We start from the raw sequence: 19,870 nt of genomic DNA, 5'->3' as shown, positions 1-19,870 counted from the left end.
CAGACAGGCTTACCTAGTCAGCAAGATAAGTTGCTCGTGTGAATCGGGCCTAAGAAGTGAAATGCTTATGGAGAAACGTCAGACTGGAATTTTGCTGCCGAGAGCTTCGCGCTGCTCAATATCTCTCTCTCTCTCACAGTCAGCTGACTTGGCTGTGCTCTCAAAATAGTCCACCTAGCAGCCGTGGCGGGAACTATCCAAAATTCAAATATTCCCAGACTGAATTTTTAACAAAAAAAAGCGCTTCTTACAAGTTATGTATTCATTGCATACAGTCAACACACTCAGCAATCTCATTCTGTGGCAAGTAACTCACTGGCCCATTTCCCTACAGTACTTAAGTTGGATTCATGTTGCGACAGCAGTCACACATTTTCCATCAAAATATGTTATAAGGAAACTTATAAGAACGTTCATAGCATTTTGAACTATTCTTCTCATAAGGTTTTTTCAGTTGATGGAAAATAAAACTCAAGGGATGAACAAGTAAAACTGCATTTACTAAGAAATGGTTCTTTTTATCAATTAGGTAGCAATCACAGGCAACATTTACGACTAAGAAAAGTTAAAAATTCCCACTGTTGATGTTATTTTACTTACAGTAAAAAATGTTAACTTTCACAAAATAACCAAGGACTAGAGACAATAGACTTAACAGCACTCTTTGTATAAAGTGTTTGTACAATCCTTGCCTTAGTTTGCCTTTTCGTCAACTGTTGCTGATTTTTAGTACCAATCATTTTATCACACATCAAAATTAAATGCAATAAGAATGAATATGACATAATTAGAGAAGGATAATACCATTACTGCATCTTGGCATACACTTGGTGCCATCTTTTATGAAATGCAAAAGGCAGTTTATATACATATTTTATAAACTGTAATTATATTCCAGGTTCCAAAATAGTGGACAAAACAAATTGGTGTTCAATTTATCGCAAACTTAATTATTAACTCTCAACTCATGATGAGTAGATAATCAATAAGAGATGGTGGTAAGAGAGTGATGATCTGTGATGAATTTAGTTGGATGAACATAGTTTCTTTTTTGTTCAGGATCTACTATGATAAAAATAAAATCCATTAAATTGGAAACTCTTGTTTATTATACTGCATGTATAATTTAAAAAAGGAAGTGTTACATTTTGAAACTTGATGTTATAACTAAAGACTATGACATAACTAACAAAAAACCAAATCCTAGCTATTCATGATTATTGATGTAGTGCAGGGCTGTATGAATTGTACAGGAATATCATGTAGGAGGTAAATTTTAAGACAAATTAACAACGATAATGTGTACCGACTGAATGTTAACTAATTAGTTAACACGTCGAAGACAAAGCGATTTTTATGGAGATTAAATTTAACTTAACCTGCAAGTCCTTCAAAAAACAAAATTTTAAATTGTTTAACCCAGAGATTGTTTAACGCATTCACAATCTTCCCGGCCAGATTGACGATGTAAAATTTAACAGAAAATTTAATATTGTACTCAAAACATTGTTAGTCTAAATCTAAACAAAATTGCAGGATGTATAGTTAACTAATATGGGTTGCACAAAAAGTAGTTAGGCCTAATAGTAAGAATAAATTAAACATAAGCATATCATTTTCAATCATTGTCATCAGAGGTTTATGATATTGATTGCTATGAAGAAATAAAATATAAGCTCAAGATCCTAGTCCTTTGAAGAAAAGTGTTCACATAATATACTAACAAACAATCCAAAATGCGGAATATTATCTGTACTAATGATTTACGAATCAGCAAATCAAATCGTTGGTGGTTAATATATGTACCAATATGGGTTTACTTTATCGTTTAAAAAGTCTGAGTTCTCAAAGTGCTCACCACAAAAATGCAAAATTCACAAGGCAGGCAATGCCATTATACATATTTAACTATGTGTTGTCCCTTTTATTCAACAGGGTAAAATTAATAGGTTTTTGTTGTTAAAAATGTAAACCAGGTGTATATTTATCTTCTTTTTTTAACATTTCCTTAAAATGCACGGCATTTGAAAATAATTCACTGGATATAAAACTAAATGGTTGATATAAAAAACATACAGTTACAACGAAAAATGAAAATCTCTTTCCCCATATTCTACTTTTATGAGGTTTATAACTTAAAAAGCAATACTTTAGACGGCTAATCTTTTTATCACAACCGACAAAGTTGGACAATTAACAGACTAATAGTATTGTGTAGTCTGTTTTGCACATGACCAGAAAATCCAAACTTAGAGATATGGGTTTCTTAGCGCATCCTGTATTTGTTGGATTCATGAACCTCACACAGCTCTCCTTTGAAATCAATCTCTATGGTGAAATCCAAGTCACGATTGTTTCGTTGATTGGGTTTCATCGCAAAACTTCCATAGATTTCCTCATTTTTCTTCACTGTCAAGTAGTCATTTAGGTAGAAAACAGTCTGTTTCCAGTGAGTGTAAGGTTGTTCAGGAGCAGTGCTAAATCCTATTCGCTTGTGGCATTTGGTGAATTCCATTGTGAAGAAAGTCACCAAAGCTTGGATGTAATCATTCCTCCTGACTTGCAGATTGAACTGTGTATTGAAATCTAGATCTTCTTTGGTCACAGTATATAAATCCACTTCTTTCAACAGACATGCATTTGTCACAACCTAAGGAACAGAATACAAATTTATAATAAATGTGTCAAAACTGCAGTATTCATTCGAATTGAAAATGCTATACAACTAAACTGAACTTAAGAATAAAACAACTAGGTCTTGTTGTTTTACAGATACAGGATTACTTACAATGGTTTAGAGAAGTAAAATACCAGAGTACTTATAATAATGGGCAAATACTCAGGGTATTTACCCAGGTTGTTATGAATATTCAGCTAAATGTTAGAGTACAACTCGGCTAATCCGCCACCCACGGGACCAAGACCATGGTCAGAACAGTGAAAAGGCCAGACTATCAGAGAAGCATATTAAAATACCAAATGAATTGCTCAACTTTCATTTATTGGCTGTGCACAATTCCGGAAAATGATTTATTTTTACCACATGAGGTAGTCAGGAGGAGGTCCCAACAATCTCAGTTTATCAAGAGTGTACTGTATTATTTTTTATATTATAGTCCTTCAGAAAATTTATACGTCTACAATAAAGCAGTGTAGTAAAATTATAAATACCCACTTTTTAGTGCATGAATTTTAGCAAGTTTTTATTAGTTTTTAATCCACCATATACCACAAACTATAGGCTACCTTCTGGGCATCATATTTTACTCATTTTGTCATGGTGAATCTTATGGACTATGCAAAACATTGCTAGTGTTTATATTTTTTATAAGTACCCACACTTTTCGATATTTACCTGGCCCACATCACTATTGAGGTTACAGGTCAAGTTATTAAGAGTATTACATCATGTATTTTTCAGGTAGTTTGACTTCAATACTAACAAATTTTTGAACTCATAAGTAAAAGTACGATATCATTAAACTGAAAGTTCTATTCTGAAAAAAAAAATCTTCAAGTTTTTTTAGTAACTTTGAGTTGTGACGCTAAAGCTATGATAACATTCCAGCTTGACGTAATTAATCAGTAAAATCTTACCTGTTTAGGATCTACAACATCAACTAGAGGCTCGCTAATGGCTACTTTACGGATAGAACTCATGTCAAAGCCATAAACATCATCCCACCAGTTGATTTTCTCATCCTTATACTGACGGTCCTCGATTCCACAAACAAATAACATCGCTCGATCAGGGAACAGCATGCCGTCAGGCCTCAGCCATTTGTCTCGAGCATACAACACTGTATCCAACATTGATTCGTAGAACAAGCAGTACCTGAAAACAATATAATAGCAGCTGCTAAAGTAAACTAAACTTGTGAATATAAAAATATATATACTAGCATAGTTAGTCTTTGTATGGGGTTGGCATGTATATAATTTGCTTATTGCAGTTACCTGTGCATTTCATTTGGAAGGGGGGGGAGGGGTGACTAGCAGTAGCACATTAGACTATCTAATGTTTCGTTTCTAGTGATTTATAACTGTTAAGTGTTTGGACATTTTTTTGTTTGAGTAAAAGTTGGATTAAGCTGTGATCTTAAACGTTACATTTTATAAAACTGAGCCAAGGTTACTGATCATGATTGTGCGATAATAAATAGTATTTGATGATTAAAATGCAAATGATCGCATTAATGTCCATCTATACGTGTTTTAGGGGTATTGATGGGTTTGTAATAAGCTTTTATTAATGCCATGTTGGATTACTGCAGTTTTCAGTTATCCGCGGTCTCCCTCCCCCCAATTACCCCGGAAAATAGAGGTTCTACTGTAGCAATAATGATATGATTTTTACTTTCTCTTCCTATACAATTTAGAGAATAATAGGGAAAAAGTATTGTTTTTATTTTTGGGCGGAAATACACAATGGCAATTTTTTAAAGGGCAATATTTGCGTATAAATCTGTAGTTTACTTGTAAGGTCGTATGTGAGTGTGAGATAATGTCAGTGATACGCTTTTTGGTTAAAAGACACATATCTGATGCCGACATTTATCGCCAGATGACTGAAGGCTATAATCCTAATGTAATGAATGAGAGAAATGTGCGGAAATGGATTATGGGGTGTGAAAATTGCAGTGAAATCCTTTTCCTGTGAGAAGTCTGAGTACCCACCACAAACACAATGCTTTCCGAAATTAACATTTTAACAGCCATTTTTTTAACTCCCCAGCCTATTTCTACACTTTCCCCGCTATCATTGCATCAGGGTCATAAACACTTCTGGGGATGAATGTCAGCATCGGACTTTTGTTTTGTTGTAAAAAGCTGTATCACTGACCTTACCTCGAACGCAGTGGAAGATTTAATAGTTTAAGCAATTTAAAAAACCCACAGCAAAGCGTACATGACAGATACAGAGCTGCAAATGGTTTAATTCTGTTTAAAGTGATTCCAGTAAGTGGCGAGGAGCCTTGTTGAGGCGTACAAGCGAACTACGGATTCATACGCAAAAACGGCCCTTACTTAAAAAACGGCCCTCATTGGTTTGGGTCCCCTTGAACACAAGAAAAGGGTGATTTTCAAAGTCATCTGAGTGTGTGTACAGAGCTGCAAACTACACCTGTGGTATGATTTTGATTAAATTTGGTATGTTGATGGAATCAGTACTAATCTTCAGGTATCTTTTTTATTTCTAATTTGGTGATTTTTTCCATAAAATAAAACGGGAAAATCTGATTATCAGGAAAAACCCCTTAAATGATTTTTTTTAGCTCTGAACAAATGATACCCAAAGCTGTGAAAATCATAGTTCAAAATTTACTGCAATTTTTGTGATTTTCTTCATAAAAAATAACATGGGTGACGAATATTGAACACTCTGGAACATCATAAAAGAAACAAAAATGCCCCTGCCGCAGCAAGTTTTTTTTGTTTGTAAAATTTTAATAGTACCCAAAGCTGTGAAAATTATAGTTCAAAATTTACTGCAATTTTTGTGATTTTCTTCATAAAATATCACTAAATGTGAGAAAGTAGGCTATGCTGGTATTGTTTATTATATTTTGAATTCAATTTGTCCCTTAACATATGAACATTATATTAATGGTAAATAGGGCGACTGTGTGATTGACAACAATGATAACTTAATGGTGACGTTGTATAGATATAAAATAATGCACCACTATCTAAAAAAAAAATTGAGAATGTTTTACTAACAAACGAATAATGAACACTCTGGTACATCATAAGAGAAACAAAATACCCCTGCCGCAGCAAGTTTTTTTTTGTAAAATTGTAATACTTTAGTAAGAAATAAATGCATTTTCCAAATTTGATAAAAATATGTTCATAAACAAGCAAACTACAACAGTTTACTTATTCTCCATAAGAATAACATAAAAATTTTAAATTTATAATATTTTGGAATTTTCTCCGTAACCATTAGGGGCATAAACGCTTCAATATACTAAATTATTTGTTTTTTTTAAGCTCTATAAAATGGTTTGGAAATAAATTGCTAAATTTTATGTTTTTGGGTCAAAAATAGGAAAACCCAATTTTTACCCCATAAAACACCGTTCCCATAGTCTGATCATGCTAGTTTGCAAACTCGTTTGAATTAATGTAGGTTTTATTTATACCAAATTACATCAAAATCGGATCATTTTTGCTCGAGTTATCGTGCTAACGGACACATATATCCATATATATAATGTATATAAATAGATGTAAATGTATATGAATTTGAACGGATGGTGTTTTTGGCCAAAAACAAAAAAGTAAATCGGTTCCGGGTCCAGGTCCTTACCATGAGTACTACGGTAATAGCTTATTCCCTATATGGGAAATTCGCTAAAAACAAAAACATTTTAACAATAAACAACAGCTGTTGCAAAATAAATGTTTAACTTTTTCATAATTGTTTATGAGTTTGAGGCCTTTTAGAATTACCTAATTTTTGCTTCAGAATATTGTCAACAGGGATACTCAAGATGCATGATTGAAAGACATCTAGGCTTAATACGGTTGCAAGTTTTAAGTTCAATAGCCACAAATATTATAGATGTTCAAAAGTGATAGGTACTTACCCCATCCATTCTGATATTATTATGTCTACATGTGTGATGCCATCAGGTAAAGTGACCTCTTCCACTTTTCCTTTGACAATAGTGACAACTTCAGATAAGTTATTAGCTTCTACGATTTGTTTGGCATAGTCAACAATGTTGGAACATTCAATGCCTATTACTTTAGATGCCCCAGCTTTGGCTGCAAACATAGACAGGATACCTGTTCCACAGCCAATGTCCAGAACGATCTTACCCTAAAACAATAAAGACAAGTTAGATGTTGGACAATATAATACCTTCAATCTTAAACGAATATTGAGAATCCTCGTAAAATACACAGTAATAAAACAAAAGTGTTAGGCCTATCATACAAAAATGTGAATTCAACAGTATAAGTTTAAGTTAAGATATTCAATAACATTCTATAGAAGTTTGCCTACAAACATTTTTGATAATTAACTATATGTGTCTTCAATCGTGGTTTGGTTTGGTTCATTGATGTTACTGCTAAACATTAGTGATAGGCAAATATCCAAGAACTTCAAATCTCAAATTGTGTTATTAAAATCATAATCCAATTCTTAAATCCAAGTGCAATTTTGTGCAGTGACTATTTAAAGTACATTTTTCACCTCTATTGCCACATTTTCACTAACCTTGAAGAGATGTTTGTTGTGATACATTGAGTTTCTGTACGTCTTTGTCCGCACTTCATCCTTTAACATTTCTTCATGAATACCAAAGTGTGCATATGAATCAAAGTAGTAATCTCTAGAAGTCATTTCCTCAGCTTTAACATTGTTTTCTTTGATATCAGATGTTTTGTCTGTGATAGAATTTCCTTCAGGTCCATTGCTTTGCACAGAATCGGGTTCTACCTCCATACTGAAATGCTGATTTGTCCCTGTAAAAAACAAAATTGGCAAATCAAAATAACACTTAGGCTACTGAAACATAAACAACACAATTTCCAATAGTAGTGTTGATGTAGCTAGAGAGGCTAGTTATTGTGTTTTATAAAATTCCAACTCAACATTTTATACCGGTACTTGTAAATCAAGAAATTGAGCCAACTAAATCAAACATTTCTTTTACAAATTCTGAGATAGTTGTTCTTATCTCTCCTGTTGCAACATACACAGCAACATGGTTTTAATTTCAATGGCGACCATACAAAGGTATTTTAAGACAAGTATGAATGGAGGTGAGGGAATGAAGAGTGGCGCGATCTTGTAGACTTGTTACTGACTAAGGCCGACATGTTCCTTAGACAGGACTGTTAATTAATAGCCCAAACAGCCAATAGCAACTAAGAGACCTACAGTTTATAGTGGAAGCCGAACCACATTTTTACCTTGTAATTTGCGAATTTGTCTAATTATCAGGATAGTACTGCAAATAGTCCAAGTACTCACTAGAGCAGGCCTTAATCCACACCAGGGAGTATCGCAGCACGCCTGTAAATATCCACAATTCGTGACCTCCAAGTTGCTGGATTATAGGACAACGCCACGGTCCCAGTCAATATATTAATACAGTTAGAATGTTGAATAAGCGTCATCCTTTTAACTGTCACTCTCTGTGATCAGTCACCCTGCTACAGTACTTTAGACTGATTCCTAAATAAAAACCCACCAAAAAACACTACAGAATTATTTTACAAAAGGAAATCAGAACAACCCTGATATGATAGCGGAGAAAGAGCAGAAATATTCTAGGGAGTAAAAAAATGTTGGTGGAAACGCTCATTTCATAAGGAATTGTGTTTCTGGTGGGCCTTCTTCTATGAGAAGTCTGGGTTAACTTCTCACAGAAGACCACAAAAGAAAAAAAAAAATTCATGCATTTTTACATTCCATAGCCCATTTCTGCACTTTCATCTCACTCATTACATTAGGGCCATGGCCTTAGTCATCTGGCGATGAATGTCTGCATCGGGTAATGTTACTTGATATAAAAAAGTATCACTGACATAATCTCATACGCGATGAGAGATTCAGTAGTTTACATTTTTTTAACACACAGCGAAGTGAAGCATACGACATGTAGCAACAAAACTGCAAATGGTGTCATTGTTTTCTCAAATGATGCCAGTAAGTGGTGACATCAAATATACACAGATACATTACACATACCTATTATTCTGTGTATAGTAGTCGATGGTGGCAAGCAGCCTCGTTGCGGCGTACAAGCGAACTACAGATTTATTATAAAAAACGGGCCTTACTTAAATAATCGGACCCTCACATATTTTTTCCCAGGGATAGGCCTGTGATGTCTTTATATTGTTTTGTAGTAGGTATATTATTTGTAGACTAGACATTTGAATCAGCTAACCAAAAGATATAAACATTAATTTTTAGGTAAGGCTGTGGTTTCCTAGACGCGTGATAGATGCGCTGTGTGTGCGCATCTAAGACGCAGCACACTTGTCTTATGGAATTTCGTGTAAGCGATTTCCAAGGCTGCGTATCTAATGCGCGCGCATCTAATACGCGCGCACCAATAGCTGCGTATTTCACCGACTGCTCTCAGAGCAGTCAAATCTGAGTTACGCTGCGTTATAGACATGTCTTGTGCAATGGATTTGGAAGTAAATGTTGTCCAGATGGCTAAATTCCCCAAGAACAACAAAAAATCAATTGAATTTGTCTCTTGAAATGACATATTATGGAAGTACGTCGTTCATACAATTAAAATTTGTATAATATTACATTTCATATCATTCGTTAGGTAGTGTTAATTTCCCCATTATGTGTAATTTTAATATTTAATTCCCTTATTAAATGTTCCCTACAATTAATTTGTCCTCACATATTTGTAATTTGTAAATAAACCTAATGTTGACAAATATTCTTTTCAAGCCAGCACAACACCAACTCCCAAATATAAGAGCCCCCATAATTATTTTAAGAACCCCTGAATATCTTAATAATAATCCTATATTAATTACTAGCAGAGTACCCGTCCTTCTTACGGGGCTGGCGTAAAAGTATGAAATGCTTATTGCAGTTATACTCGTAAATAATATACTATTTCGTCAATTCGGTAAATTCCGAATAGGTAGGCCTAAATATAATAACAGTAAAAGCAAAGCTGGAGAGGTTAGGTATATTAAAACTTATTTTTTACATTTTAAATTGACACGTTTGCTTTAATACTACGGTTAAAACTTCCACGAGGGCCACGTACATTTCCTAATCACGTACTTTTCACTGCTTACGCTTCTTCGAAACTGACCAAAGTATACATTTCATTATCTAAATCATCATATAACATCATGGTAGCCACTAGTAATCTCTCCCGTGAACTTGTGTTACGCACCAATCATGTGTATTGTACGCAGTCTAGGAAACCACTCACGGCAGCTGCGTTTTGGGACCTGGACAAAAGCCGCAGCGCATCTATTACGCGTCTAGGAAACCACAGCCTAAACTTTGAAAAAATGTACTAGGTAGGCCCTAACCAAATTAACTTCTAATGAAAATAGGCCCATAGGCCTTTAAGCCTATTTTATTTAAGAAATTGATAAGCCTACCTTAATTAATTTGTTGGAGGAATTAGTTTAAACAAAATTTAATGTAGGCCTGGACAAAAAAATTATATCAAAATAAAATTGAAAATTCCTCAAATCCTAACATAAGTTGTCAAAGGTATTCTAACAAAAATTAGGATGAAAAAAACAGTGCCTGCTTTTGTGATCGTCCAAAGTTTGATTTAAGTTTGTATACACGTTGAGTACCGTATATAGGCCTACAGTATCTATATATACACACATATACAAATTTTACCAAACCGCCAATAAGAATAAGAATTTGATTTTCTTTTTGGGCCGCTGGGGACAAAATTAAAAAGTTAATTGGTACCAGGTCTAGGTCTTACCATGCCACCTACAGTAATAGCTTATTCCCTAAACGGGAAATTCGCTAAAAATAGTAATAGGGAGATATGAAGCAGATAAACCTAAAGGTGTCTAAAGGTATTTTCCTTCATTCGTAACAACCCTTCACGTTCAATAAACACCTTAACTTTACTTTCTCGTCCTTTGAAATTTGGCGCCCTGAAATATTTGCCTTTCTTTGTAGTCTTGACACTTGACTAAAAGACTACTTACTGCACAGGGGGATAAGAAAGTCATTTATTGTGACAAAATATTAACCTGTGTACAGCCACTTCTCAATTACGACGGTGAAATTAGAGTGTTTGCAACACTAGCTATCAAGAACAATATTATTAATTCATTGGATGCCGTACTTCTAGAATAGGCCTACTTCTAGTTCTTCCAAGAAAAGAATCATCTCTGATAGAAACCGATGAATTTTGCAACCATCTACAGAGCACTAATAATAATCTATCTATATATTAATAGGCAAGCATGTTTCTTTAAAACCTTTTTTCTCAGCTCGTGTGCATCGTAGGGAAAATCTACGCATACCGTTAGAAAGCTATTTTCCTGTAGGTGTGCACAATCCCTTTATAAATTAAAATAGGCTCAAAGATAAGCACAAAAAATTAGTTTAAAAATTTGAAAAAATTAACATGGATTTTATGGGTTGCCATGCTGGTTACGAAATAACAACGAAATATAAACAGAAAATCAAAACAAATGGAAGAAACTCAAATCACATGTTTTATTTACAGTGTGGGGAGAAAATAGAGAAGTCTGTACATTACATATTTTTGGTCGAGTTTCGACCACTGGACGACCTCTCGTATTGTATTAAACCCCGCTTTAAACCCCAATAAAAATTACAATTCAGCTAGTTTTTTGAGAAATTTTTTTTATAATCTTCCAACCGGATATATATTTTTAATCACTAAAATACTACCGCCGCAGCAAACCTACAGACTAAGCGAATTTCCATTTGCCTAATTGTATTTACACTAAAATGTCTCCTTAAAAATATCACAGTTATCCCTATTTAAATAGCATTAATTTAACGAGTACCCTAGGTTTGCTGCAACAGGGAGGGTAAAAAAGAGTTTTTTCCACGATAGTACAAACTACGTTAGTTCATACGTTAGTATGAAATAAATGCATTTTCCAAATGTGATCAAAATAAGCTCATGACATAAACAAGCAAACAACAACAGTTTACTTATTCTCCATAAGAATAACATGGGAATTTTTAATCTACCCCGTTTCCATGGTCCGATCATGCTGGTTCGCAAACTCGTTCGAATAAATGTAGGTTTACACGTTAATACCAAATTTCATCAAAATCGCATCATTTTTGCTCGAGTTATCAGGTAACGGACACATGTTTTTGGCCTCTAGGGACGAAAAAAGTAAATCGGTCCCGGGTCAAGGTCTGCCATGAGTACTACAGTAAAATAGCTTATTCCTTATATGGGAAATCGCTAAAAGAAGGTTAAAACTACCGGAAATAAATCTACTTTGAATTGGGTGACTCAAGGTATAGGAATTTCTAGTAAGAGGAAACGGGAATTGCACTTTAAAGCAAAGTTTAGTAAAAACCAAGAGTTTATATCCTATGTAAAACTAGGGTATATTTAAAAATCTATATATATAAATACCAATGTATGTTTGTTTTTTTGTTTTTGTTTTTTTTTTTTTGTCCTTTATGGACTCCGAAACCGCTCGACTGATTGGAATGAAACTTTCAGGTATTATTAAGCATTATTCAAGGATGGTTTGTGTGAAGTTTGGTGCAGATCCGTCAAAAGGGCTCCGCCCCAGTGGCTCTGGAATTTCCCATTTTAACCTTATGAGTAGGCTCTACTCATATTTAATTGGAACTAGTTAACCGCCCGTGCTCCGCCACGGGAATATTGTCAGCACTAAAAGAAATAATAATTAACAAATACTGTTTATCTTTGTATTTTATTTAGGGATTGTTTGATTTTTTACATGAAATAGAACTGATAGTTTGCCTGTATAAACTATTTTATGTTAATCAAACCGATATATTATTTTAACCAAATGAATGTTTTATATTAATTCGAGTTTCATTTGAAAATAAATAGTATACGAACTGGGCAATGCTGATAACCTAATAAGCAGCTATTTATATGCTATTTAGATAATTTTCTCAAGTATATTCCTATATTCGTCGTTTTTTTCATTACATTTGTTGTATGGAATAAAGATAGTCACTTAGCCTACATGTAAATCACGCATCAGCAGTTGGTCGCATTTCACGAATCTTTGACCCATACTGTGAGTAAAAGCTGTGTTTACGTCGTATATATAAAGTTGGGCATACTTTGTTCAATGTTAGAGGGTATTAACGGTCCAATGTGATGGAAAAGGAGTCGTGGATCTTAAAACTATGAAGACTACCACTACCAGAAAGATGTTGATTCAACTATTCAAGTGAGACTTAGAACTGGCCATTTCAAATGCAGATTTGTATTATAGGCTATTTTACTCAAATAGTTTTTTGTCTCTTTTGACCCTTAATACTTTTCTTATAGTCGCTGTTGATAAGATTTTCCATAAACTCAAAATGTTGATAAGGAGTTCATTTTACCTTCCCCTTGTGACAACATAAGGACAAATTGTGTCCCAGTTAGTCTGTTCTGACTCAAAATTCATAGATTTGCAGTACTGACAAATCCAATCTAACGACCCCAATTCAAAAAAATTGGTATTTTTTAGAAGGGACTTCCAGAGCACATTTAACACCATCACTGCTCTTTACCTTTTTAGTTCCATGGTTCTCTACATGTTTTTTTCGTTCTGTATGTCTCTTTACGCCCGGTTAATGATTACCTTTTCTTTTTCTTTTTGTACTTTTCACATCCTGGGGTTAATGATAAAGTTTTATAACGATATGGCTAATGACCCGAGTCAATATTGCCACTGAACATCAAGTCAGATACTTCTTCGCCAGAACCGAAATCGTAAGTTACAGTTTCTCAAGCAACTTCCCTGTGTAGGCCTACTCGAAAAAATATAGTTAGGGTATAGTTCACTGATAAATTGTAGTTCCAAATATCCCAGCGTACTCGCCATCCCGAGAAGGTAAAATTTGGACGTCGAACACTGATCTTGAGTAAGATTAATCACTTACGATAAAATGTTTGTATGTTTATCAATCATTAGCAATTATCTGTACAACTTGCAAGCGGATTTCCCTACGATTGTTCTGGTGGCTATAGAGAATAAATTATATTGATAAAAACAATAAGTTTCCGTCCCCTACTATGGGTATTATTTCACATTCCATACTCAAACTTAAACTCATTTACCACTTTCCTTCAGATCACTTTGCAGGAAAACTAAAACATTTTTGTGTCCCAGTTAGTCTGTTCTGACTCAAAATTCATAGATTTGAAGTAGTGACAAATCCAATATAACGACCCCAATTCAAAAGAGTTTGTATTTTTTTTAGGGACTTCCAGAGCACATTTAACACCAACACTGCTCTTTACCTTTTTAGTTCGATGGTTCTCTACATTTTTCTGTTCGGTATGTCTCTTTACGCCCGGTTAATGATTACCTTTTCTTTTTCTTTTTGTACTTTTCACGCCCTGGGGTTAATGATAAAGTTTTATGACGCTATAATGACCCGAGTCAACATTGCCATTAAACATCAAGTAAAATACTTCGTCGCCAGAACCGAATGGTAAGTCACAGTTTCTCAAGCAACTTCCCTGTGTAGCCTACTTGAAAAAAAAAAATTCACTGATATATTGTAGTTCCACGTATCCCAGCGTACTCGCCATCTCGAGAAGGTAAAGTTTGGTACCACTGAACGTCTAACACTGATCTTGAGTAAGATTCGTCCCCTACTATAAAATGTTTGTATGTTTCCCACTCATTAGCAATTATATGTACAACTTGCAAGCGGATTTCCCTATGATTATTCTGATGGCCGTAGAGAATAAATTATATTGATCAAAATAATAAGTTTCCGTTCCCTACTATGGGTATTATTTCACATTCCATACTCAATCTTAAACTCAATTACCACTTTCCTTCAGATCACTTTGCAGGAAAACTAAAACATTTCAAAAATAAGTTAACAAATACACTTTCCTTGATCAAAATCGTGTGTTTATAAACAGAAACTCCAAGTTTAATAATTGCATACTGAAAGTGAGGTTATAAAAATAATAACAAATGTCTTACAAACATTAAACAGCTGACGAATAATTTATTAACTGTGTATTATATTCTTCAATAAGAATTGTGTTGACTCGACCTTTAAAGGGCTGTAGGTCGTAGCCCTTAGAAAAAACGTAAATTCTAATGAAGTTCGGCAAATCTATGCATTATCCCCTTTAATTTGAGACATAAATCTTGTAGATCGGTCCAGTAATTACTGAGAAAACAGTGTTACAACTGCGTATTAAATATATAGATTAAAGAATCTTAACAGCTGGTTCAACTAAACAATTTGATTCTGTGATGTTCAATAGCATTAAAAAGTTAATGGGTTTAACAACAGGGTGCAGCACTATTATTTTTTTTTTTATTTATGACAGCAGCTAATTTGCAACCAAAAGTGAGTGAGCGTAGCGAACGAACTTCAACCTGGTGGCAAATTAGGAATAATAACCTTATTAGAAAATCTGAAAACAAGCCTAAAGCAGCTTGGCAAATTGTTAACAATGAACTTGGCTTAAACCATACCCACAAAGACAAAATTATTTTAAAAGATTATACAAACCAAACCACTGTTGATAATCCTGATAATGTACCTAAACTTTTTATAACAGTTTTTTTCCGTAATACAGTAATTAATCTGAATGTAAAGAAGGCTGAATTAAGTCAATGGTGTTCATTCGTCTGTAAAATCATACCGTAGTGATATGGTGGGGTCACATTGTGCAATCTTAGCCTCACTAATAAAGATGAAATAAAAAAGGTCATCCTTTATCTAAAGAACAAAATGTCAGTGGGCTGGGGATGAAATCCCAATTAAACTGATCAAATCTGCTGCTGACATAATCTCCGAACCCTTATCTCTTATTATAAATCAGTGTTTAAAGAATGGTATTTTTTCGGATCAATTTAAGTAACCTACTCCCAAATTTCTCCCATTTTTAAGAAAGGCTCCAAATATTATTGATGTACATGAAGAACAGAACAGGGCCAAGATTCAATCCCTGGACCAAGCCACCACTCCACTGGCAAAACATCGCTTGACACTTTGCCGAGTGAGACAGTCTGCGTAACCTATCAGATAGGTAGCTGATAAAGAGTGGATTTTTCCTTAAGAACAAAGACCGAGATACCATCAAGGCCAGGTGCAGGCGCAGACCCTGGACTTAATGTAATATGTCAGTGGGTGTAAAAGTGTTAAATGTAAAGAGTGTGTTGAGTGAAAAGTCAACGTCGTTTACGACTGTATACGACGTTGGTACGTTTACAACTGTGGTACATCCCAGGGAGGGGGGAATGACGGTGGAACAACCCTGACTATGTTAATCTTTAGCATTGACTTCTTGTGTCGGTAGTTATCAATGAACGACACCAAGGGGGTGACTGGTCCATTGAATATGTATATGTTGAGTCACTTTGACTGTTCGAGTGAAGATGAGGAGCTGGGTCTTCTTGAGTACCTATGGCAGAGTTCTCAGCAATGTGACGAAGTGCGAGAAATGTGGGCGCAAATGTTTTCTTATCTCGGAAACATTGCTTTTCCGGTGCAACCAAGCATTTAACTCAAGAATGCAAGCCTACGAGTTGCAACTGGAAGCGTACAGAGTTGAAGAACATGCTCCTTGCCAACATTTGTATTTTGATGAGGATTATTGTCGGACTAAGTTAGTTGCCTCCCATCAGTGGCTAAAACCCCCGGGAAACAGCAATATCACCAAGAACTGCGTCGCAACAACACAGACTGGTTCTTGTTCTATCGAGAAGTCCTTCCTTCACCACGCCAACTAGTGCTTGGAGAAGCTCAAGGGGCCAAACACAGTTGTTGTGGAAATCGACAAGGTTACATTTGGGATGAGGTTTGAAGTCGTTCTTGGTGCCTCTGGATACGTGCGATGCTTGCACTTCAAGGATCCTAACGACTTCCACACTAACACTGTGAAACGCAACTGGCGAGATGTCAGATATACCTACCGTTCCTAGGAACGGTGTAAGGAAGGTCCATTTTCTTGGTTATTTGGCTGAATAATAACTTAAAGCCCGGTACTTTGATACTATCCGGAGGCCACTTATTATAGAGGGATTTTTTTACCAGAGACCAAAAATAACTACATAATTGGAAAGAACATACTTTAATTGACTTAGCCTACTGTCCAAATTTTACATGATTTTACGATTAGCGGCAAGTTCTGCCTCCCAGAAGGCAGCGATGTCGGCGAGGATTGAGTTGAATGTGTCGCCACCGGGCTATACTCCACCAAGTAGGCCTAGTTAAACAGCGAGCTGCAGCAGCTATGTTATCATAAATATGTTTGTAGGACTTTCCTCGTTTTGTTATGAATCGGACGATGCTAGATGAGTCTTACTTTCGCTCGCCAAATATACCCCAGATACAGGCGGTGACAGGTGATGCGCGCGCTCCGGTCAAAGACCTGACCTTGGCCTGCTTGGACGGGATTTGGCGTGTGAAAGTATGGCTCATCTGGTATCGTTCGATTCATAACGAAACGAGGAAAGTCCTACATACTTATTTATAATAACACAACCTAACATAACCACCGCAGCGGGCTGTATAGGAGTGGCCTCCGGATAATACCAAAGTACCTAAAGCCCAAATAACCCGATGAAAAAGAACGACTTTATACGTTTCTCATGGGAGCGACTTCCCTTTATCCTCCTTTTTCACCAAGGCTAGGCCTAGGCCTAGGATAAATTAGCTTAGACTTAGCCTAGTTAACTTAATTGTAACTCAATCATTTTGTTTTCTTAGGAACGTTATTTATTTACACTCTTGACGAAATTTGGCTGGAGCAAATAATTTAAATGGATGAAAGATAGCCTAGAGTGATTGATTTGTAGACTTGAGGTTTTAGAACTTAAGATTGCGTTTGTCAACAAAGTGCAATCATAGTCCTAGACCAAGGCACAAAAATATAGGCTAATGTAAACCAAGAGTAACATATTCAAATATTTTTTTCCCTAATGAAGGATAAAAACGCAACACCAAGACTGCTGTGCATTAAGTAAGTAGGCATAACCTCAAACCAGTCAAACCACATTTTTTTACTAAATATGTCGACTATCATGTTAACATTTTATAATCATATAATAGCTTTGTAGAAAACATTATTATTAAGATACCCAATTAAGATTAGTAGTAAGATAATGAGGAAATCAACGTTAAACTTACTTATCTAATTTGTGAAGACAACGAATTTGGAAATCGCCGAAATGAAATCGGAATTACGGAAGTCTTCAACGGAACGGCCTCAACCTCACGCTCGTCGTTCACTGGCTGTTGGAGTGTTGGCTCACTCAACTCGCACTTTCGCTCTCGCTCGCTTTGAGTTTGGTTTTGGAGTATTGGAGTTCAGTTTGGACTCCCTCTCAGTCCCTCCTCATCCTCACTCACACTACTCACGCACACGGTTGGAGTGGAGTGGAGTAGCCAAGAAGATCCAGCTATGCTGGTCAACAACGCAGCTTTGGTAAGGTGGGCAGATTTTCCCATCCTTGTTAGTCAGTCGTGACGTCACGTTGATTCGATCGATTCGGGAAGTCGATGTAGTTCTAAAGATCGTCTATCGATATTTGATCGTTATTCGCGTCGAATTCGTTAACATAACATCATGGTTGATGGTTATGGTTGTAGGTTGTTATTAATGTAGGTTTAGGTTGTTTCTCTACAATCTATGAATATGAAGTATGATTGTGATAGTCACAGTAGAAAACGCTTTTAAACTAAAGTTATAGAACGGTCTGTAAATTAAATTTACCGCTCATATGCAAATCTAATTGTATTATCGGTAATAAGGATCGAGCTTATAACCAAGTTGGACTCGGCTTGTGACCAAGTAAAAGATAAACAAGAACTTGAAGCTATTATAGTATTATACAGGTTATGGCCAAAATCCTGCTTACAAGCACGCCTGCAAACAAATTTGCTATACGTAGATACTTCGGTTTCTTGCAATTTTAATAGAAAATTGGTCGTATGTATTGACAAAGTGTAATTTCGATTCCACTTGATCACCATCATTATTATCTTCTGTTGCCTCCATTTAAAATCCTCTAATAGGCCTAACTTAGGCCTAAGTTAATACTTAAGTCATATAAATATAAAAATGTATAATTTAAGTTAAACTAGGCCTAGGCCTATCCAGAAAACAACTTCTCGTAAGTTAAGTACGGGTATAAATTAAAAATTAAACTAGTGAGTTATATCTGAAAACACGATTAACAAATTTTCTTTCGTTACGCTTGTCGACATTACATGCAATCCAACCAAACAAAAACAAAGAAAGAACCAAAGAACGAGAATCTAGAGTCCTGAACCTAACCAAGCAAGATTCGAGAAAGAAGAAAGAAGATGGAAGCGTTTCGTTTCAGCGATTCTCAAGTAAAGTAAATTAGGGGTATTCGATATCGACTATTGACTTGTGGAGCTATGCGATACCAGTACGATAACTGCATCGCATCAACGATGACGTCACGACTGACTAAATGACTAACAAGGATGGGAAAATCTGCCCACCCTTTGGTAATAAGATCGTTGAGTCCCAGTAGTACGACGACGGCGCTAAAGGGCCATAGAGAAAGGGAGATTTCTACGCAACTTCGTGTTTTAAACTTTAAGTTTTTAAACTTGAAATTTCGACTTTCAAATTATGAAATTTCGACTTTAAAACACGAAACTTCGACTTTTAAACACGAAATTTATGTCATTGGTGGAGGGGATTGATGACGGCTAGGTCACGGCCACCTTTCTACAGGACGTGGCCTGGTAGAATTGGCAACGTCGCAAGTGGTGTTGTTTAGTGACAGACGTCCCATAAGATAACACGGCAGAATAGTGACATCAGCTCATTAATTCGCACTTTATTGATTTATGAACATAAATTTATTAAAATACTGAAATAAAAACATACAGAATTGAAAACCGAAACAAAATCTATATCTGTACATTTTTAAGCAGATTCAATATTGTCATAGTCCAGTAACCAATCTTTCGTAAATACACAAAAAATACCATTAGCTGCTTCCAAAAAAATCAGCTGTTACAACACCACTTGCGACGTTGCAACTTCGAATTCCGTGGCCTGAGGGACTGGAGTTAAAGGCGGCCGTTGGCTAGGTACTTATTCATATCACGAGGTGCTAGGTGTTGGAGTTGGAGAAGCCTACGTTTTATCAATGGGGTCACAAAGAACGCCTTCCTAATCCA

At 35.5% G+C, this 19,870-nt stretch overlaps 1 protein-coding gene across 1 annotated transcript; it reads right to left on the bottom strand.

Annotated features, from left to right (window-relative positions):
- Positions 1–479: 479 nt before the first annotated feature.
- On the bottom strand, positions 480–17,943 carry LOC128987843 (protein arginine N-methyltransferase 1-like). Its single transcript, XM_054408887.1, has 5 exons — positions 17,837–17,943; positions 7,232–7,479; positions 6,594–6,829; positions 3,598–3,835; positions 480–2,650 (listed from the first exon to the last, which is right to left on the bottom strand). Exons 2-5 carry the CDS (start codon positions 7,457–7,459, stop codon positions 2,267–2,269), a joined length of 1,086 nt encoding a protein of 361 aa, XP_054264862.1. The 5' UTR covers positions 7,460–7,479; positions 17,837–17,943; the 3' UTR covers positions 480–2,266.
- Positions 17,944–19,870: the final 1,927 nt, after the last annotated feature.

The sequence above is a fragment of the Macrosteles quadrilineatus genome, unplaced genomic scaffold, assembly GCF_028750875.1.
Source record: "Macrosteles quadrilineatus isolate MER2022 unplaced genomic scaffold, UCM_ALF_1.0 Scaffold_1__1_contigs__length_201487025, whole genome shotgun sequence".
Lineage (NCBI taxonomy): Eukaryota > Metazoa > Arthropoda > Insecta > Hemiptera > Cicadellidae > Macrosteles > Macrosteles quadrilineatus.
Note: the sequence above shows the minus strand (reverse complement) of the source record. Positions and strands in the feature narration are given on the sequence as shown.